Source organism: Ahaetulla prasina, chromosome 1, assembly GCF_028640845.1.
Source record: "Ahaetulla prasina isolate Xishuangbanna chromosome 1, ASM2864084v1, whole genome shotgun sequence".
NCBI lineage: Eukaryota > Metazoa > Chordata > Lepidosauria > Squamata > Colubridae > Ahaetulla > Ahaetulla prasina.
The window spans coordinates 118,032,184-118,049,551 of NC_080539.1; the positions used below are offsets into that span (position 1 = coordinate 118,032,184).

The following is a 17,368-nucleotide window of genomic DNA, read 5'->3' on the forward strand; positions in this document are numbered from 1 at the left end:
AAAATATATAAAGGTACAATATAATTGCAACAATCATATGTGCAAATATAAAAATACATTTCAACTGTTTCCCCACATGCCCAAATGATAATTTGAGATTATATTTAGATGCTATCACAAAATGGCAGCCATGATGGATATTACCAGTCCCAAATACCCTATTAACAACAACAAATTTTTGAGGGTGCTTTCTAGGACCTCCTGTAACCTTCCCAAATCATTCCCAGCACCCTTATTTTTCTACTTTTCTGGAAAGATAGGCATAGTGGTGGGATTCAGCCAGTTCGCACCACTTTGGGAGAACCGGTAGTTAACTTTCTGAGCAGTTTGGCAAACTGGTTGTTGGGAGAAATCATTAGGGCAGAGGACCGGTTGTTAAATTACTTGAATCCCACCACTGCGTAGGCACATTTAAATATAAGGCTCTCACCATACCACAAGATAACTTCCTGAAACATGTTTCTATCTCAATTATTCCTGCATTTAATTTTCAGATCCCTTTGCATTTCAGTCAATTATTTGAGGCTGCTGGGGAGAATGAACCACGTTTCTATTCCTGACTCAGTTTCCAGCTTCTATCTTTTGTTTATTTTTTAAAGAAAAACATTACCTAGCAGAAAAAGAGAGATTGAATAACTGCCCTGCCTATGTGTTCCCAATTAGCCTGAATGTCAACCAAAACTGAGCGTTGACTTAGCACTTACCAATAAATGTAAATTAGGGCGTGCCTCCCCATTCCTTACAGCAGGAACCAGTTTGGCTTTTTGGAGTTCCCTCTGACTATCAATAAAAACAAAACTGATTTCCTGAATTTTAATCATATGTAAATATCCTGTTTTACTTGGGAATACAGTACTTTTGTGTATCTTTTCAGTATTGCACAACAACCATTGAAATATTTACCGCTGTTTCCCATGTTACCAATTTCTCCCTTAAAATTTATCTGGCTGTCAACATCAAGGTGTCTGCAAATTTCACAGGAACAAAATGGCTGTCATTAGGATCCTTAAGGAAATTAAAACACTTAGGTAAAATAACATGACAAAACAGAAAAGCTTCTACCCACTCTCATTAAAACCCACATGATAGATATTCCTTACCTGGTGGTGAAATCGTCTCTATACTGTCTTAAGTGAATGAGAATAACAAGAAGGGGAAAAAAAGGATAACTCTTGAAACAACCTGCAAACTATTTACTGAATCTGCACTACTATTAATCGTTTCATAGTTCCCATCACCAATCTCTTTCCACTTATGACTGTATGACTATAACTTGTTGCTGGCAATCCTTATGATTTATATTGATATATTGATCATCAATTGTGTTGTAAATGTTGTACCTTGATGAACGTATCTTTTCTTTTATGTACACTGAGAGCATATGCACCAAGACAAATTCCTTGTGTGTCCAATCACACTTGGCCAATAAAATTCTATTCTATTCTAACCGTCTGCGAGCCAAGCATATTTCAAGATCACAGGGTGATAGTATCTGAGAAGCTGCAACACGTAGGTATAGATGGCAAACAGTTGTCAGTCCATAATGGAAAATATTCCAGGCTCATACTGTATAGGTAGTCCTTGGTTTACAACAATTCATTTAGTGACCAAAGTTACAACGGCACTGAAAAAAAATGACCACCAGTTTTCACATTGCAGAACCTCCATGGTCACATGATCAAAATCCAGATGCTTGGCAACTGACTCATTGTTGCAGTGTTCTGGGGTCATGTGATCACCGTTTGTGACCTGACAAGCAAGGTCAATAGGGAAGCTGTTAAGTTTCACTTAACAACTGTGTTACTAATTTAACAACTGCAGTGAATCACTTAACAATTATGGTAAGAAAGGTTGTAAAATGGGGCAAAACTCACTTAGCAACAGAAACTTTGGGCTCAATTGTGGTTGTACGTGATTATCAGAATTTGAGGTGCCACAATGTACCTTAAAAATTGGGTTTGGCTTATCTGCAAGTATATACGTTAATATTTTTTAAAGCATTTAAAATAAAATTTCATAATCACATGCAGTCAGTGATTGATCTAATTTGGGTATATAACAATTACTTATATACATATTAAATTTATCATGTTTTTTCAATTATTAACTTTTAACTGTTCTTATGCATGTGACATTATGTGTTGTTTCTATCAGTGGAGTTTAAATACGGCAAGAATTAATCTGTTTAACTGTACTAATCAAAGAACAAAGAAATTGGCCTTTAGCAAAACCCATCACCAATACAAAAGCACATTATGTTGTTACTGAGACTTTAATCAAATATTATTACCATCTGTGTAAATTAATTCTACAGTGCACCACTAATCAATATGTACTATTTAAATAATTCCCTATACAAATGTATAGGAAAGAAAAGTATAAGGAGTATGTTGATTTCTTCTCAGTGGGTATCACAGCTCAACATGCTCAGTGAGCCAGCACACCACTATCTCATGATATTTCATTGGAAAATCAACGTTCTGGGTTGATAATAACAGCTATTTATCAAATTTAAACGTACCTCCAAACTGACCAGTTGGGTTTCATGTTGCATTAGATAAGGGGGAAGTCTGCTGAGAATCGCTGGCTGGCACAACTCCCAGCTGAAGAGAATGGTAGCACCTGATTGGAGTTGCTATGGTGAGGGGACTTGTTGATTTTTCTCCTGCTGCTGCTTGAGAAGAAGTGTGGTGGCTGAAAAGCAAAGAAGAGAGAAAACTTTGTGGGTAATGTGGTCGAAGAGCCCATGTGTTCAGTCCATAAAGCTTCAAGAAGTGGAGGTGGTGGGCCTGCTCACCGAACCTTCCTTTCACATGGCAGCACACGCAGCGGAGGTAATTCCCAGGACCCAGGTCCTTCTTGCAGATGCACTGCTCACATCTTGGGGAACTGCTTCTCTTTTCCTTGTTGCTCTTTGCATTGATAATGTTGCCCCTGAGCTCTTCAGACCGCAAACGTGGTATTGCAAAGGCTCTTCCAGTACAGAATTGTTGGTTGAGCTCAAGATTTAAACGTATTATAAGAAGTAATGGGTGGAAAGCAATGGTGGGATTCATATAATTTAACAACTAGTTCTCTGCCCTAATGATTTCTTCCAACAACCTGTTGTGTCTACGCCCCCCTGAGCCGGTCCCCCGCCAGAAAGTGACTTGGAAAGTGAGGGGGAAGGGCCATCAGGACTTACCTCGGGAGCACCGGCTTCCCTGGCTCAGCTCCAGGAGCCGGAGGCAGGCCAGGTGGAGGAGATAACGAGGCCTCCGTCCCCTGACTCTTCCCCATCCCCCCCGGCCACGCCTGCAGACCCAGCTGATGGCAATCAGGACTGGCTAGACCCTCTTCATAGGCAGGAGAGGCAGGAACAACAGAAGCAGGGGTGGGGCAGGCCTAGGAAATACTGAGTCATGGAGCCACACCCCACAGGATATAAAACCAGCGAGGGCTGCTATGCCTCTTTGTAGCAGGCAAATCAACTGCTTAACTAGAGCTGAAGTACTGTTTGTTCCTGGGTGACTCATCAGCATCAAGGTAGATAACAGAGTCACTTGACAGAAGCTCACTAGTTTGCTGCCAGAGCTGATAGTGCCGGCTAATTAAGCCATTGCTTGGACGGAGGCGAGGGGGGACAGAACACAACCAGTTCACCAAACTGCTCAGAAAATTAACAACCGGTTCTCCCAAAGTGGTGCGAACTGGCTGAATCCCACTACTGGTGGAAGTTAGTGAAAGAGAAATCCAACCTAGAAGAAAGGAGAAATTTTCTGACAATGAGAAAAATTGATCAACGGAATAGCTTGCCTCCCGGAGTTGTAAGTGATCCATCAGTAGAGGTTTTCCAAAATAGACTGGACAACCATTTGACTGGGATGGTATAAGATCTCCTGCCTTGAGGAGGTTGGACTAGAAGACCTCTAAGATCCCTTCCAGGCCTATGAGTCTATCTTCTATAGTGTCAGTATGCAGTTATAAGGTAGGCTTTTGTAACTTTAAAAAAATAATGCCCCTCACAAACTGTCCATTTCTATATTATTCTTGCCTTCTGTAGCAGCTAATGAACTTATAAAATAAATAAGTATAAAATAAAATAAATTTCCTTAGTTAGGTAGAAATAAAACTGAGATTTCCTTCATGGTGGAGAAAAACCGCACCCAGGTTGACTTTTTTCAAATGTTTAGTTAAGTTGCTGAAAATCTCTGCAGATGTAGAGATGTAGAGAACGTCACTCTAGGAAGGAATTATGTCTGCACAAAAAGTACTCAAAAAGTCAATATTTATTCTTAGTACTCAAGCAGCTATATGAAGGCTGTTTCACCTAGGCCATCTCATGTCAACTCACACATTATTATGAAAAACCAAGAATTAATTAGATGGGTAGACTAAAAGGGTTTTAACCAATTAAACCCACTGATGGAATGCCTTCTTCACTGACTGTGGAGGAGGCATCTATCCTGCAACCTCTCATCTCCTTTAAAGAGTTGGGAGGGCTACAAAGAAAAGGAAGTAGGGATGGAGGAGAGCTACTATGAAAAAAATATGGCTAACCCAAAGGGAAGCAATTAAAATTTGACATTTATCAATATCTCCCAAGAGTAGATTTTTCTGTGAAAGGATATTGACCTTCATTCAGATACTTAGTTCTGATGGTACATCATATATACCTGTCAATTCATTGCACATACTTCCTAGATTATGAGATACAATGAAATATATTGTAGAGAGAGATGGAAGGTAACTAAGGACCATTTAATTGAACCGATGCTTGATGAAAAGCAAATTTCTTGACTTGCAAGTCTCACTGCTACCACTCCATTGCTTAAACTATTTTTAGCCATTTTACTCTTGTATAATAAATGCAGAAGAAATTGACATCATTATGATAAAACTCTTGCATGACATATGACATGCAAGTAGTATAAATTCCTCTCCTAAAGGCGGTCCCAAAATATTGTTACTTAAGTAACTTATATGATCAGCTACATGACTATAATGGTTATGTGTATTTTAGGAACACCATTATAAAATATAAAACATAGCTCAGTCTTTAAAACTTTTCTCTTGCATATTTAGACCCTTAGCAGAAATTTCCCCACCAAGATTGCTGAGCCTAAAGTACTTCCTTTATTGCAGTTTGCATGGGATGAATATCTACAAGAAAAAAAGAAGGTATATTTTTATTTCTGGCTATATTTTTACAATATGCTTATCTATAGTTAACTAGTTTTATTATTCCAATTTCAGAGTTTGCACTCCACACTGAACTGCAAAGCAATCACACTGATTGGTTTGTACAAGATAGTAAAGTATAGTTGGCTAATTTCTGATTGTGTGACTTCTATTTCCAAATCAGGACAAATTAGCCTAAATTAAGGAGAAGTGGTTTCTTTGAGGTCTAACAGTATAGCATATTATACTAAATTTATGATTTGTTGAATAATCCACAATTGTCAAATGCCTTATTCTGTGCTTTATTGTAAGCTGGTGAAATTCCACAATAAAACGAGCCAGAAAGAACGATTTATGGCTTAGTATGATGCATGAATATGACCAGTGTATCTACAGTTGAAGAAACAGAAAGACGGGTTAGAAATTCAATAATAAATAGGGAATCCTGATCAATTTATGTAATGCTTTCAAACTTGAATATTTTAGCAAAAATGCATCATTATCTTTTCAGATCTATTCTTAATTTTATCACCAATGTAAAATGTTTAGTGATTTTCTATGATATGTGTATCAGTCCTTAACATTGCCATTTTGTTTTCTGATTGCAGGAACTGAGAGGTGAAACATGGGAATATCCATCCAATGTGATGTGTTTTGTTAATGGCCAGCTTCTTGGAGATGAAAAAATGCTGCTGAAATGGGCTTATGATGTTTGGGATTATAAAGACTTTAAACCCACAGCACTTTATGAAGCAATTACATCAGATTTCCTCACAAAATACTTAAAAGCCAAAAAGGTGATATTTCAGTTTTTAAAGTCTCACTGATGGCTAGACAATATTTGGAGTTTACATAAAACCCTATGTAATTCATTTGTTTAATTTTCTAAAACTGACTTAGAAAAGGCTTTAGAAAATTAAGAGTAACCAGGAGAATTTCAATTCATAGATTTTCTCCCATTTTTTAAGTTGCTGTAGTCATCATTTTTGTGGCATTTAAATCACATAAACCTTACTAAACACTAACCTTAACATCATAGATTTAACTCCCTCTCTTCTTCATATCATGCTTTACAGATAAACACCAATAATAGCTTCTGACAGATTTATGGCTGTCCAAAATCCCACCCTCCAGGAAAGTCCAAACAATCCTCACAAATAAACTAAAATAGATTGCTACTGACATTTCCAGGCCAAGCAAAGATATAGCAGCATTCTTTTTAAATTGAAATATTGAATGCATCTATCTGGGAGGCCGTAGTATATTTCACTGTCAGTGATGCTGGAGCCATAATAAGCCAGCTTGTAACTCCGGGGCATTACTGGCTGCATGACTCAAGCCAGTAATACTTATTTGCTACTTAGTTTTCCATTATATATATACTTTTAGAAAATATGCAACATGCCAGTTGAAAAAAAATGGGGATTGTCAGTGAGTAAGTTGTTAAAAACAGGCAGCTGAGGTCCAGAGCACAGTCTGAATGCTTATAAGGGCTGAGTTTGGCAGGAACCAGCAGTTCCAAGTTAAATAGCAACTGTCCCATGAACATCTTTCAGCTGCCTGTTAAGGCCATATGAGAGTGACCAATATCATGAATTCAGAACAGAAGGAAGAAAAAGCCAACACGTTGAAGCATAGCTGCATCTGAAGGCTGTGCATTCTTTGCATGGCTGTGAGTAAACAAACAATTTAGTTAAGCTTCACCCTTAACTGGCATAAAGAGTCTAATATAGCCATGTCACATCTGAGACTTTTTTGCCAAATCAAGCCAAGTGTTTAATAAGGGTGAAATGTCTGGAAAGTTGTGAGTTCCCGCTGAGTCTGATGCAAAAATCGGCAATGTACATGATATGGAAGTTTTGGTGCAGCTCAGATCTGGAATGGAAAATAAATGTTTGGCCCAGGGGTGAAATGCTCCTGGATTGGACCGGATTGCGCGATCCAGTAGCGATCGTTTTTTTGTTTTGTTTTGTTTTTTTTGTTTACATTTATACCCCGCCCTTCTCCGAAGACTCAGGGCGGCTTACAGTGTATAAGGCAATAGTCTCATTCTATTTGTATATTTTTACAAAGTCAACTTATTGCCCCCCCAACAATCTGGGTCCTCATTTTACCTACCTTATAAAGGATGGAAGGCTGAGTCAACCTTGGGCCGGGCTCGAACCTGCAGTAATTGCAGGCTACTGTGTTCTTAATAACAGGCTTTACCAGCGTGAGCTAAACCGGCCAATCGGCTAATCGTGGCCAATAGTTCGGCGATCTGGTAGCGCACCCACCTGGGTGTCATTACTTCCTGGTTAAAATGTGTTTTTTAATATATTACTGCACATATGCAGAAGGTCTGTCTGTGCATGTGACACGCGCAAGTGAAGCAAGCACACGAGCACAGGGCGCATGCACTTCCGGACCAGTAAGGAAGGTAAGTAGATTTCACCCCTGGTTTGGCCCTTTACCATGAAAGGTTTGTTGAATGGACTACATCAGGGGTGTCAAACTCACGATGACACGTTGTCACGTGACATATCGCAACTTTTTCCCCCTTCACTAAAGCAGGGATGGGCGTGGCCAGCACATGACACATCTGGCCCACGGGCCAGGAGTTTGACACTCCTGAACTACAGTATCAATCCATTTTAGGGACAAAATGATCCCAAAAGCTCACAAAAAAGGCTCCCACCATCTCAAGAATGCATTCTGGAACATAGGTTCATACTCATGTGAAAGATTTCAGGCTTAATGCCTGCTAAAATACAAGTGGTATAATGAAGCTGGAAATAATTTTATTCTAATCATTCAAAAAGGAGGAGAGTTGTTGTTTTTTTAAAAAACACCCATATTTTCAGTATCATTTCCTCTAATTTACATTAATATACTTTTTAAAAAAACACAGTTGTAGCCTTCAGACATTTTCAACTGTGACATATTTGCAGACCAAGCTGTTCCTTGACAGATGTGCTTTCAATATCCTGGTTTATGTGGTAACTTTCATTTCATTCCATTCCATTCATTTTATTTTTATTTATTTATTACCAAATGTATACGCTGCCTATCTCACTATCCAAAGCTATCCATTTACTTCACTGAGTTCCATGCAGTGCCAACATAGAATAGTTTATGAAGCTTTGGCCCACCCTTCCCAGCAGAGGTTCAGGATCAGTGAAGAAGTGGAATTAATTCAACCCTTAAAACTCAGCTTGCCTACCTAATGTAAATCTCTTCTCCTTGCTTAAATTTCACAGATACATTGTTCTATTTATTCTCCATTCACATTTGATCTAAGACCTTGAGCCTCTGCTATAGGCATGTACCTTGGAATGCTTTCCAGACTCATCCATATGATGTCTGAGTTCTTTGAAAGTTTAGTTGATGATTACTGATCAAATCTTCTAATAGTAAAATATTGACAAGCCATAGCTTCAGGGAAATGCAGATAAAATTGACCACTTACTGGAATTTGACCCTTTACCTTCTGAAGCATGACTCAGAGTCAGAAGGGAGCAATCTTTATCCAGTGATTCACTCACTCGGTTCTACTTTAACCATAGGGTTTGGTTTCTTTATCTTGGCAGCATATGTTTGTTTTCATGGAAATAGCAGTTCAGGAAGTTTCGATTGGAAAATTGCTCTTTGAGGTAAGTTGCCCAAGGAAAAGGCAAACAATCCTTGTTTTAATCTTGTACATGGAAGGAAACACACTTATGTTTAAAACTGTTACTTAAACACTTAAGGTCCAATTCCTGATGTGAGATCAATTACGCATTGGAACATGAATGAAGCTTAGACTATTCATAAGAATAATTTGGGTGAAATTTGTGTACATTATTTCTGGCCTCTGGAGCCGAAATTTTGTGGGTTCACCTTGATCAAAAAATATTGGTTTGATCAGTCAGTTTTATTTTAAAATATTTTCTTAAGTGTAAAGTTGCAAATTTTATTAAATCAATTTTTATATAACTACTTAAAAAATTTGTATGAAAAGTGTCACCTTAGAAGGTACAATCCCTTGTACCTTGTATACAGTACGCATGCATAGGCATATGTGTAACAACGAGAAAGGAATGCTTTTAAAGTTGAAGCAATGCCTCCTCAGAACATAAAAACAAATATATTTTGATTTAGATTTTTTTTCAAATGCAAGCTGATGCTTATTTGATGAATTAAATGTTTAAAACTTAAAACAATTTATTAAAGCTACAATCCAATACTCTTACTGCCAACTCCTCAAACTGTTTTGTTTCTCTCTAAACATGTTTAGCATTGTGCCATAAGAGTTTTCTAATCAAGCAGTTCTCTCCCTCCCTCCCTCCCTCCCCCTCTCCGGGTATTTGTATGTATGCATGCATGTTAAATTTCTGCATGTGAATGCAGAAATTCTGCATGTGAATGTCTATGGAGATTCTCAGTCATTCAGGTCATGGTTGTCCCAAAGGTGCTTTTTCAAGAGGCAACTGGACTTTCTGGTTTTTCTTTGAAGACGTTTTGCTTCTCATCCAAAATCTTCTTCAGTTCTCCTCACCATCCAGCCAGACCTTAAGAAGCTTCCTGGATGAGAAGCAAAATGTCTTCAAAAAACCAAACAAACTGGAAAGTCCATTTGCCTGTTGTCCTTGTAAATATTTGCAAATGATTCACAGTAAATGTAAAATACGCTATTACAACATGCAAATACTAAAATTAGTAAGTTATCATGTAACACCATGGAAAATAAACCTGTCCATTCCCTCTCTTAAAACTTCAACTAAAAGCTCTTTAGAAGAAAAGGAAATTGCCTCCTAAAACATAGCTGAAAAATTGCCAGAACCTGAATCTTGGCGAGGGACAGGTATTCCAAAAGAGAGGCAACACTGTTGCCAAGGCTGTTAGTTTTATTGCTTTATTGGTCAGCTGAGATGGGTGAAATGATAGTGAGCAGTTGGCCTGAGGCAGAAAAGTAATTCTATGTCACCATAAAATAATAGAACAGATAAAAATAGGGCATGCTCAAGATCTCAATCTCTGAATCATGTTTTTTTGTTCCCATTTTAAAATACGTTGTCTTTTCTCATGAGGATAAAACACTCATTTTTAAAAGATGTCACAATCTTTGATAAAATACCTGGTATATACAGAATTCATTGTGATCCATTCATCTCATAAATTAATGTAATGTTTCTTTTCCCACTGACCTCAGGAATTGAGCTTCTGAAATTTTCCATATTCTTCTATTGTCCAGCTCTATTCTGATATCTGCCCCAGAACATGCCATAATTTCAAGTGTTTATGTACAGGAGAGAAAGGATACTCTGAGTCTGGACTGGCACTCACTTACAAGGATTCAATTTTTCATCGAATTGTAAAAAATGGCTGGATACAAGGAGGAGGTTTGTACTGAAATCTGTTCATAGAGTGAAGTATGGGACAGGTTTGGTATACTACCCAGCATGTGAGAGTGTTCTTCCTCCCCATCACCAGAATAAAACCAAGATAAGTATTAGATAAGTATTATACTTTTAGATAATCATGTCGGTAAATAAAAAAGCATGGGGGCAGGGAAATAAAACATGGGGGAATTTTTACACAAAATTTAACTTTTATATAAATTTATCTGGATAGAAGCAGGCCTAAACATAGAATACTCATTATGTTTTGACATAAAAGGGATGCGTTGGCTCAATGGCTAAGACACTGAGCTTGTTGATCAAAAGGTCGGCAGTTCAGCAATTCAAATCCCTAGTGCCAACCTAGCAGTTCGAAAGCACGTAAAAAAATAGGGACCACCTTTGATGGGAAGATAACAGTGTTCCATGTGCCTTTGGCGTTTAGTCATGCCGGCCACATGACCACGGAGACATCTTCAGACAGTATTGGCTCTTCAGCTTTGAAATGGAGATGAGCACCACCCACTAGAGTCAGGAACGACTAGCACATACGTGCAAGGGGAACCCTTACCTTTACCTTTATTTGACATAAAGTTGTTTTGGGTTTTCTGTTACAACAAAATATGGGAACTTGTGGTCCTCTGACTGCTGCTGAATTATGCTTCCCAGGAATCCAATCAAACATGATCAATCCTGGATTTTGAAAGATATATTTCAGCAACAACTAACATTATGAATTCCCTATATTGCAGGATCTGTTAATAATAACCATTAAACTATGGTATATACAGTAGCGCTCTTCCCAATGTCATGAAATATATTAGGGCTTCTCAAGAATGGATATGTAGGTAAAGTTCTAGACAACCGTTTCAGTGAAAGAGAACCATTATAATCACCCATAGATGATCTGTAAAATATTTATATATAATTTTGTACTTTGCTTTTTTCCTTTTCCTGATATTTTTCCTAATTTTGCTTAAAGACAAACATTACAATTCATAATATTATACATGACAGTGTCATTTAAAATTCTGTTTTCCGATATAAAAAAAATAATGTATAATTTTATTTTATTTTTCATAATGTACATAGATATAGATGGTGGAAGAGGAAATGGAGGTGAATCAATATATGGACCCGTGTTTGAAGGTAGAAGTATTTTCTTAAATAAAGTTGGTCCCACATAAATAGCAGGTTTCACAATATATATCCTAAATGTAAAAAATAATGTTCTAAGAAAAACAGAATTGAAAGAACTAGTGTAAAATAGAGTTAAGGCGATATTGAAGCTCTTACTTTAATCAGTGTAATACAAATGCCAACCATTTGTATTACAAGTGCCACTTTTCATTTTCACTTCCTCATAAAAAGGGTCAGGTCTGAGCTGAAGAGATTCAAAAGCAGTTTAGAACTCATATATTCCAAATTATCGATAGTTCACAAAGTGTTTGATTTTTGGCCATCATCACCAGGAGAAGTAAAGCTATAAAAGAGGTTGAAAAGCATGGAGAGCAATAGAAACCACAGAACAACTCATTGTCATGGTATGGAATAGTGGGGAGCTCGATTTTGAGGTGGATTTGTGAATTGTATATAATAGGTATCGCTCAACTTTCTGTCTAAAACTGGGAATGATCAATACTTTTTTTCTGGTTGCATTATAGATATTACAATGAACTAAGGCAAGCAGACAAGCCAATATAACACTAGAAAAAGTAAATTAATGGGCCATAGAGAACTGTGCTTCCATTATAGCCTTATCTGCAGGGAGCCAGGAAGAGAATAAAGAGAAACCTGGTTTCAGCCCCAACCAGGTCTGTTTAGGGACAAACTAACTCTCCATAAATAAAATGATTTGATCCATGTCACCCTAGAGGAAAGCTGCTCCTTCTGGTGTCCATAATCAAGAAATCTCAGAGATGCTCTGCAAAAACAAGGCATGTCTACGCACACTCCAACTCCACTCCAATGGGGAATAAAACCATGTACAGAAACAAGTGGGACTATGTATTATGGTGCTGACTGTGACGAAGGACCAGGGAAAGAGGGCTATTAAAAGGGAAGCAGCAGCCTCCCAGCCTCTTTTGCAAGAACTGGAAAGCCTTAGAAAATGACCTCTGGATTGACTAATCGAGACTTTTTAACTTGTGCAGGTTAATTCAATGGGGATAAAGACAGTTTCATCAGCCTTAGTATTTGTAGGTTTATCCGTAGGTATATTCACACATGCACACCTATATATTGCTTATTGTACTGTTTTTAGATGAAAATTTTGCAGTTCCCCACGATAAGAGAGGGATTCTTGGAATGGTTAACAAAGGACGTCACACCAACGGGTCCCAATTCTACATCACATTACAAGCTGCACCATATCTGAACACCAAATATGTGGCTTTTGGGTAGGTGTATAACATCACTCTGGGTATCCCAAGTATAAATGTTGTAACTGAAACATGGGAACATTTTCTTTTCTTTTTAATGTTTCTCTCCTGCCTTTCTTCTATCATGGAACTCAAAGCAATATTAGTGGAAAGATTCACTGAAGTGAGATAGCTGCATTATTCTATCTTGTGGAACACCACCCTCCCAACAATCCAGTAGGCAACCCATCTTTTTAGCCTCCTGGAAGGTCTTCAAGACCTGGCTGTTTTTCCAGGCATTGGGGCAAAGTGATAAAAGCTGGTGGGTGACTAGTGGGGAATCCTAGAAGATGGCTGGGATGCCAGGTTTTTTAGTTTATTTTAGTTTTTCTTTCCTAATTATATGGTTTATAATTTTATTACTGCTAAGAGCAGCCCAGGGTTGTATTTTAAGATGGTCAGCCATAGATATCAAATAAATAAACAAATAGTACTCTTAAACTATGGCTTAATACCAATCCAACTGACATAAATTCCAAGGATTTACTTAGGTTTCTTTTTTAATTATTACTTTAGACAGGTAATCGAGGGCTCAGAAGTTCTCCGGGAACTGGAATTATCAGAGACATTCAATGAGAGACCAGTGCTACAATGCAGAATTATTAATTGTAATGTTTTTCAGCCATGATTACCGTATACTGTGGATGTTAATTTAATTTTATTGTAGAGTGTAGCTCTGTTCTGATCATATGACTTGTAGCAATTAAAAAAGTTGACAAATAAAAATTACTTTTTAATTTTTACCAAAGAATAAAAGCACTTATTGTCCTTTTCATTTCCAAAGTAAAATACAGTCATGTGAAAAAGAAAGTACACCCTATTTGAATTCTGTGGTTATATGTCTAAGGACATAATAAAAATCATCTGGTCCTTAGCAGTTCTTAAAACTAGATAAAATACAGCCTCAGATAAACAACAACACATGACATACTACACCATGTCATCATTTCTTTTACAAAAGGAAAGCCAAATGGAGAAGCCAAGTGTGGGGCAATCATGTGATGTTTTGCTTAATGATTACTGCACTTAAGTGATGGAATTGCAATTAGGGCCACTAAAAGAGGACTACCTGTATGCATATCATATGCTTGAATATTTTGGGCTGTAAAATATTATGGATAGATGGCAGCAGAGCTCCCCACAGCTCTTTTCTGCTATCTAGTTATCAACTGGTTTCAGCAGCCGACATCTGATGGCTTTACCTTTGTGAGCAGTATTTATGTGTGTGCTGCATGAATGGATGGGTGCCTTCAAGTCAGTCTTGACTCTTGGTGACTGTCTAGTAAGTCCCTGTACTTTTCTTGGTGAGATTTTGGAAGTGGTTTGCCATTCCCTCCTTCCTTCCATCAGAGAATGACAGGCCGAAAGTCATTTGGCACTAGCGTTGTGCCTAAGGTAGGACTAGAATTCCTAATATCTCAGTTTCTAGCCTGAAGCCCTAACCACTACACCAAACTGGTTGGTACGGCCTGTGGGCTGGATTTCTTTTTAGCCCAGAACAGACTGGATTCAGAATATTATCATTCTAAGCAAGTAAATGTGAGGCTCTGAGTGGTATTATACTTTTAGGAGGAAATAAGGCACAATGTTGTACCAGTTTTGCCCTAGCATGAAATTCTGTGTTATCATTTACTAGCCAAACATTCATCTCACCAACAAAGGATGCCTTTTATCACCTGGGTTGATAACCGAGTGCCACTTTGGATCTCCATAATGCTGCTGTCAAAGCACAACTTGCAAATTACTTATTTAGAACTTTTATATAGTGTCCAATAATGTGACTTTGGGTGGTCAAAAATACAAAAGAGGAAAAACACATACCACTAAAGTGAACTAAAATGTTTCAAAGATGATCAGAATTAAAAGATATCTCTCCATTGTTCCACATTGTTCCAATCAGTTGTATACCCAGCAAGCTATCATACAACATTGCATACGATAGAGACGAACACAAAAAGAGAAGTCTATAATACTTTCAAGATGGATAAAGTTTTGGATTTATGTTTTGGACTTGCTGACTCAAGGCGAAGAAACTACTGAGTTTGTTGCTAAATCACATGTTAGATTTTTAAAGATATCTACTGAAGATAAAGATGTTATGACAAAATACTTGATTAATCTGAACTCGAGTTAAAAAATCTGTAAAATAGGTCAAGATAGCTGAAGAATATACTGAGTAAATAAGAAAATTGTGAAAGACTGATCTGAGATTCTAAAAAGAGGATTTTCTACAGACTGAGTTGCTCAAAGAGAATTAGATGTGTTTAACCAAACCGAAACAAATTCATTTACTATTTTAACACTAGCAGGCATTTCATTAGCCAATACAATAACATTGTTTTCTTATGCAGGAAGCACTAAAGAGATTCTCTAATTTTAATATTATCAAATTTTATTATTTATCTTGATGAGAATCAGAATGAATTATGAGGTATATTTGATTGATTCAAATCTAAAGCTAAACCAAATGGACCTCTGATTAAACTGGTAAAGAATTTATTCATCATAACAATTCTTAAGCATTAGTGATCTGCCACCTTTTGTAGCTGAGTGCTGGATTTGAGCTTTGAGTGGTAAGGCCAAAACAAAATTAATATTCGGATTAATTTGTATTAAATTTTAAGTACAATTAAATATATACTATTACTTCTTATACTGTATATTTAATACATCCCCTTTAAATCAACATTACAGCTTGATGACAATGTTTAAAGAGATTCTTGGAGACTGGTCTTATTATATGTGATTTTAATTTGTGATAATGATGAGTAGGTAGAAATATTATGGTCAATCTCAAATGTGTTGTTCAAAAGGCAACTGGACTGTCTGGATTTTTTCACTGAAGAAGCTTCTTGGATGAGGAAGGAAAAAACCAAGAGATCCCAGTTGTCTTTTGAACAACACTTTTGGGACAACCATAACCTGGATAACAGAGAAACTCCAGACATTATGTGTTTTGTGTTATCATTCTCATCCAGTGATGCTTCAGGAGTGACGTACTACCAAATTACTGCCCTTTGGAAGATAATATATTTCAATCTACAGGTTAAGAATTGATTGGGCTTCAGATTCATATTATATTACAGTGGTTGAACTCACTATTTCCCTCATCAGATTTTAGGAAAGACACTACAAACACGAGACAAAGTACTCCCCAAAACATCCCAAATCTGTATCTATTTCAGATTATAGAATGCATGGAGGTTTTTTTATGCAAAAAAGGATGGGAAATTGTCTCATATGTAGAGCAACGATCCTTCTTAAGGAAAGGGCAGGCAGTAAAACCATCAACTTAACCTGCTAAACCTGTTCAACCACTAGTTCTTAAATGTTCTTGTTAAAATGGGAGAGGGAATGAAGGGATATATCAATTTAGCAATGTATAAAAGAATGTTTTGTTTAGTAGAGGTTAAGATACCATAGATCTAGAAAAGGCTGTTAAATATCTCGCTAATAAAGCATGCTTATGATATTTGTAATCATCTTTGTAACCAAAAGGCATTCAAGGTGGATAAAAGTTAAGTCTTTCTTTCAGGTAGTCCTTGACTTAGGACCACAAATGAGCCCAAAATTTCTGTTGTTAAGTGAGACATTTGTTAAGTGAGTTTTGCCCCATTTTACAACCTTTCTTGCTACAGTTGTTAAGTGAATCACTGCAGTTGATAAGTTAGAAACCCAGTTGTTAATTGAATCTGGCTTCCTCATTGACTTTGCTTGCCAAAAAGTTGCAAAAGGTGATCGCATCCCCTTGGGACACAGCAATGGTCATAAGTATGAACCAGTTGCCAAGCATCTGAATTTTGATCCCATGATCATGGGAATGCTACAAAGGTTGTAATTCTGAAAAATGGTCATAAGTCACTTTTTTCAGTGCCTTTGTAACTTTGAAGGGTCACTAAACGAACTGTTGTACGCCAAGGACTACCTGTACTGTTTCATTTTGTGTACAGTAATACCGAATTTTTGCAAGAGTGAAAAATAAAATGTAATTTATTAGACACCAAAGAAGGACCAAAGATGCCCGAACGTCTGGAGGGAAATTACGTTAACTTTGGCTGACAATTTATCTTCCAAGTCACACCAATATGTAGGGTGGGGTGCGAGTCCCAAATTCCAAAAACAATTTTCGCGCATATCCCAAAAGTTTTTTCCTTAAAAAAGAGTATTTTTGATCTCACGGTTTTAAGAAAAATCTTTGTGCTATGGAAGAAGATAGTACCAATCCGATCCCGAAGATCCACACGGCACCGCATTAACACTTGGGAATTTTGCGGCGGCAGAGCCTTGCATGACATCACTTCCTCCCCAATTGCGTCGTCAGATTTACGGGAAAAGGGAGTCTAGCGTAGGGGCCTAGAGCGGCCGCAGCGGTTCCCACCCTCGATTCCCGGGCGAGAAGCGTCGGTCCCGTGACTAGAACGTGCCGATTCC

The 17,368-nt window shown here is 37.5% G+C and overlaps 1 protein-coding gene and 1 long non-coding RNA gene across 3 annotated transcripts; one reads left to right on the top strand and one right to left on the bottom strand.

Moving 5' to 3' along the window:
* Positions 1-8: 8 nt before the first annotated feature.
* On the bottom strand, positions 9-17,266 carry LOC131193702 (uncharacterized). Of its 2 annotated transcripts, none has more exons than XR_009153980.1 (2): positions 17,116-17,266; positions 9-2,694 (listed from the first exon to the last, which is right to left on the bottom strand). It is a non-coding gene; the product is annotated as an uncharacterized LOC131193702 (long non-coding RNA). The 2 variants fall into 2 exon arrangements; XR_009153979.1 differs by lacking the exon at positions 17,116-17,266 and adding an exon at positions 2,798-5,810.
* Positions 2,684-17,122, top strand: PPIL6 (peptidylprolyl isomerase like 6). The gene is made up of 8 exons (XM_058174156.1): positions 2,684-2,834; positions 5,065-5,160; positions 5,769-5,957; positions 8,730-8,792; positions 10,373-10,520; positions 11,610-11,666; positions 12,781-12,916; positions 13,454-17,122. Exons 1-8 carry the CDS (start codon positions 2,730-2,732, stop codon positions 13,563-13,565), a joined length of 906 nt encoding a protein of 301 aa, XP_058030139.1. The 5' UTR covers positions 2,684-2,729; the 3' UTR covers positions 13,566-17,122.
* Positions 17,267-17,368: the final 102 nt, after the last annotated feature.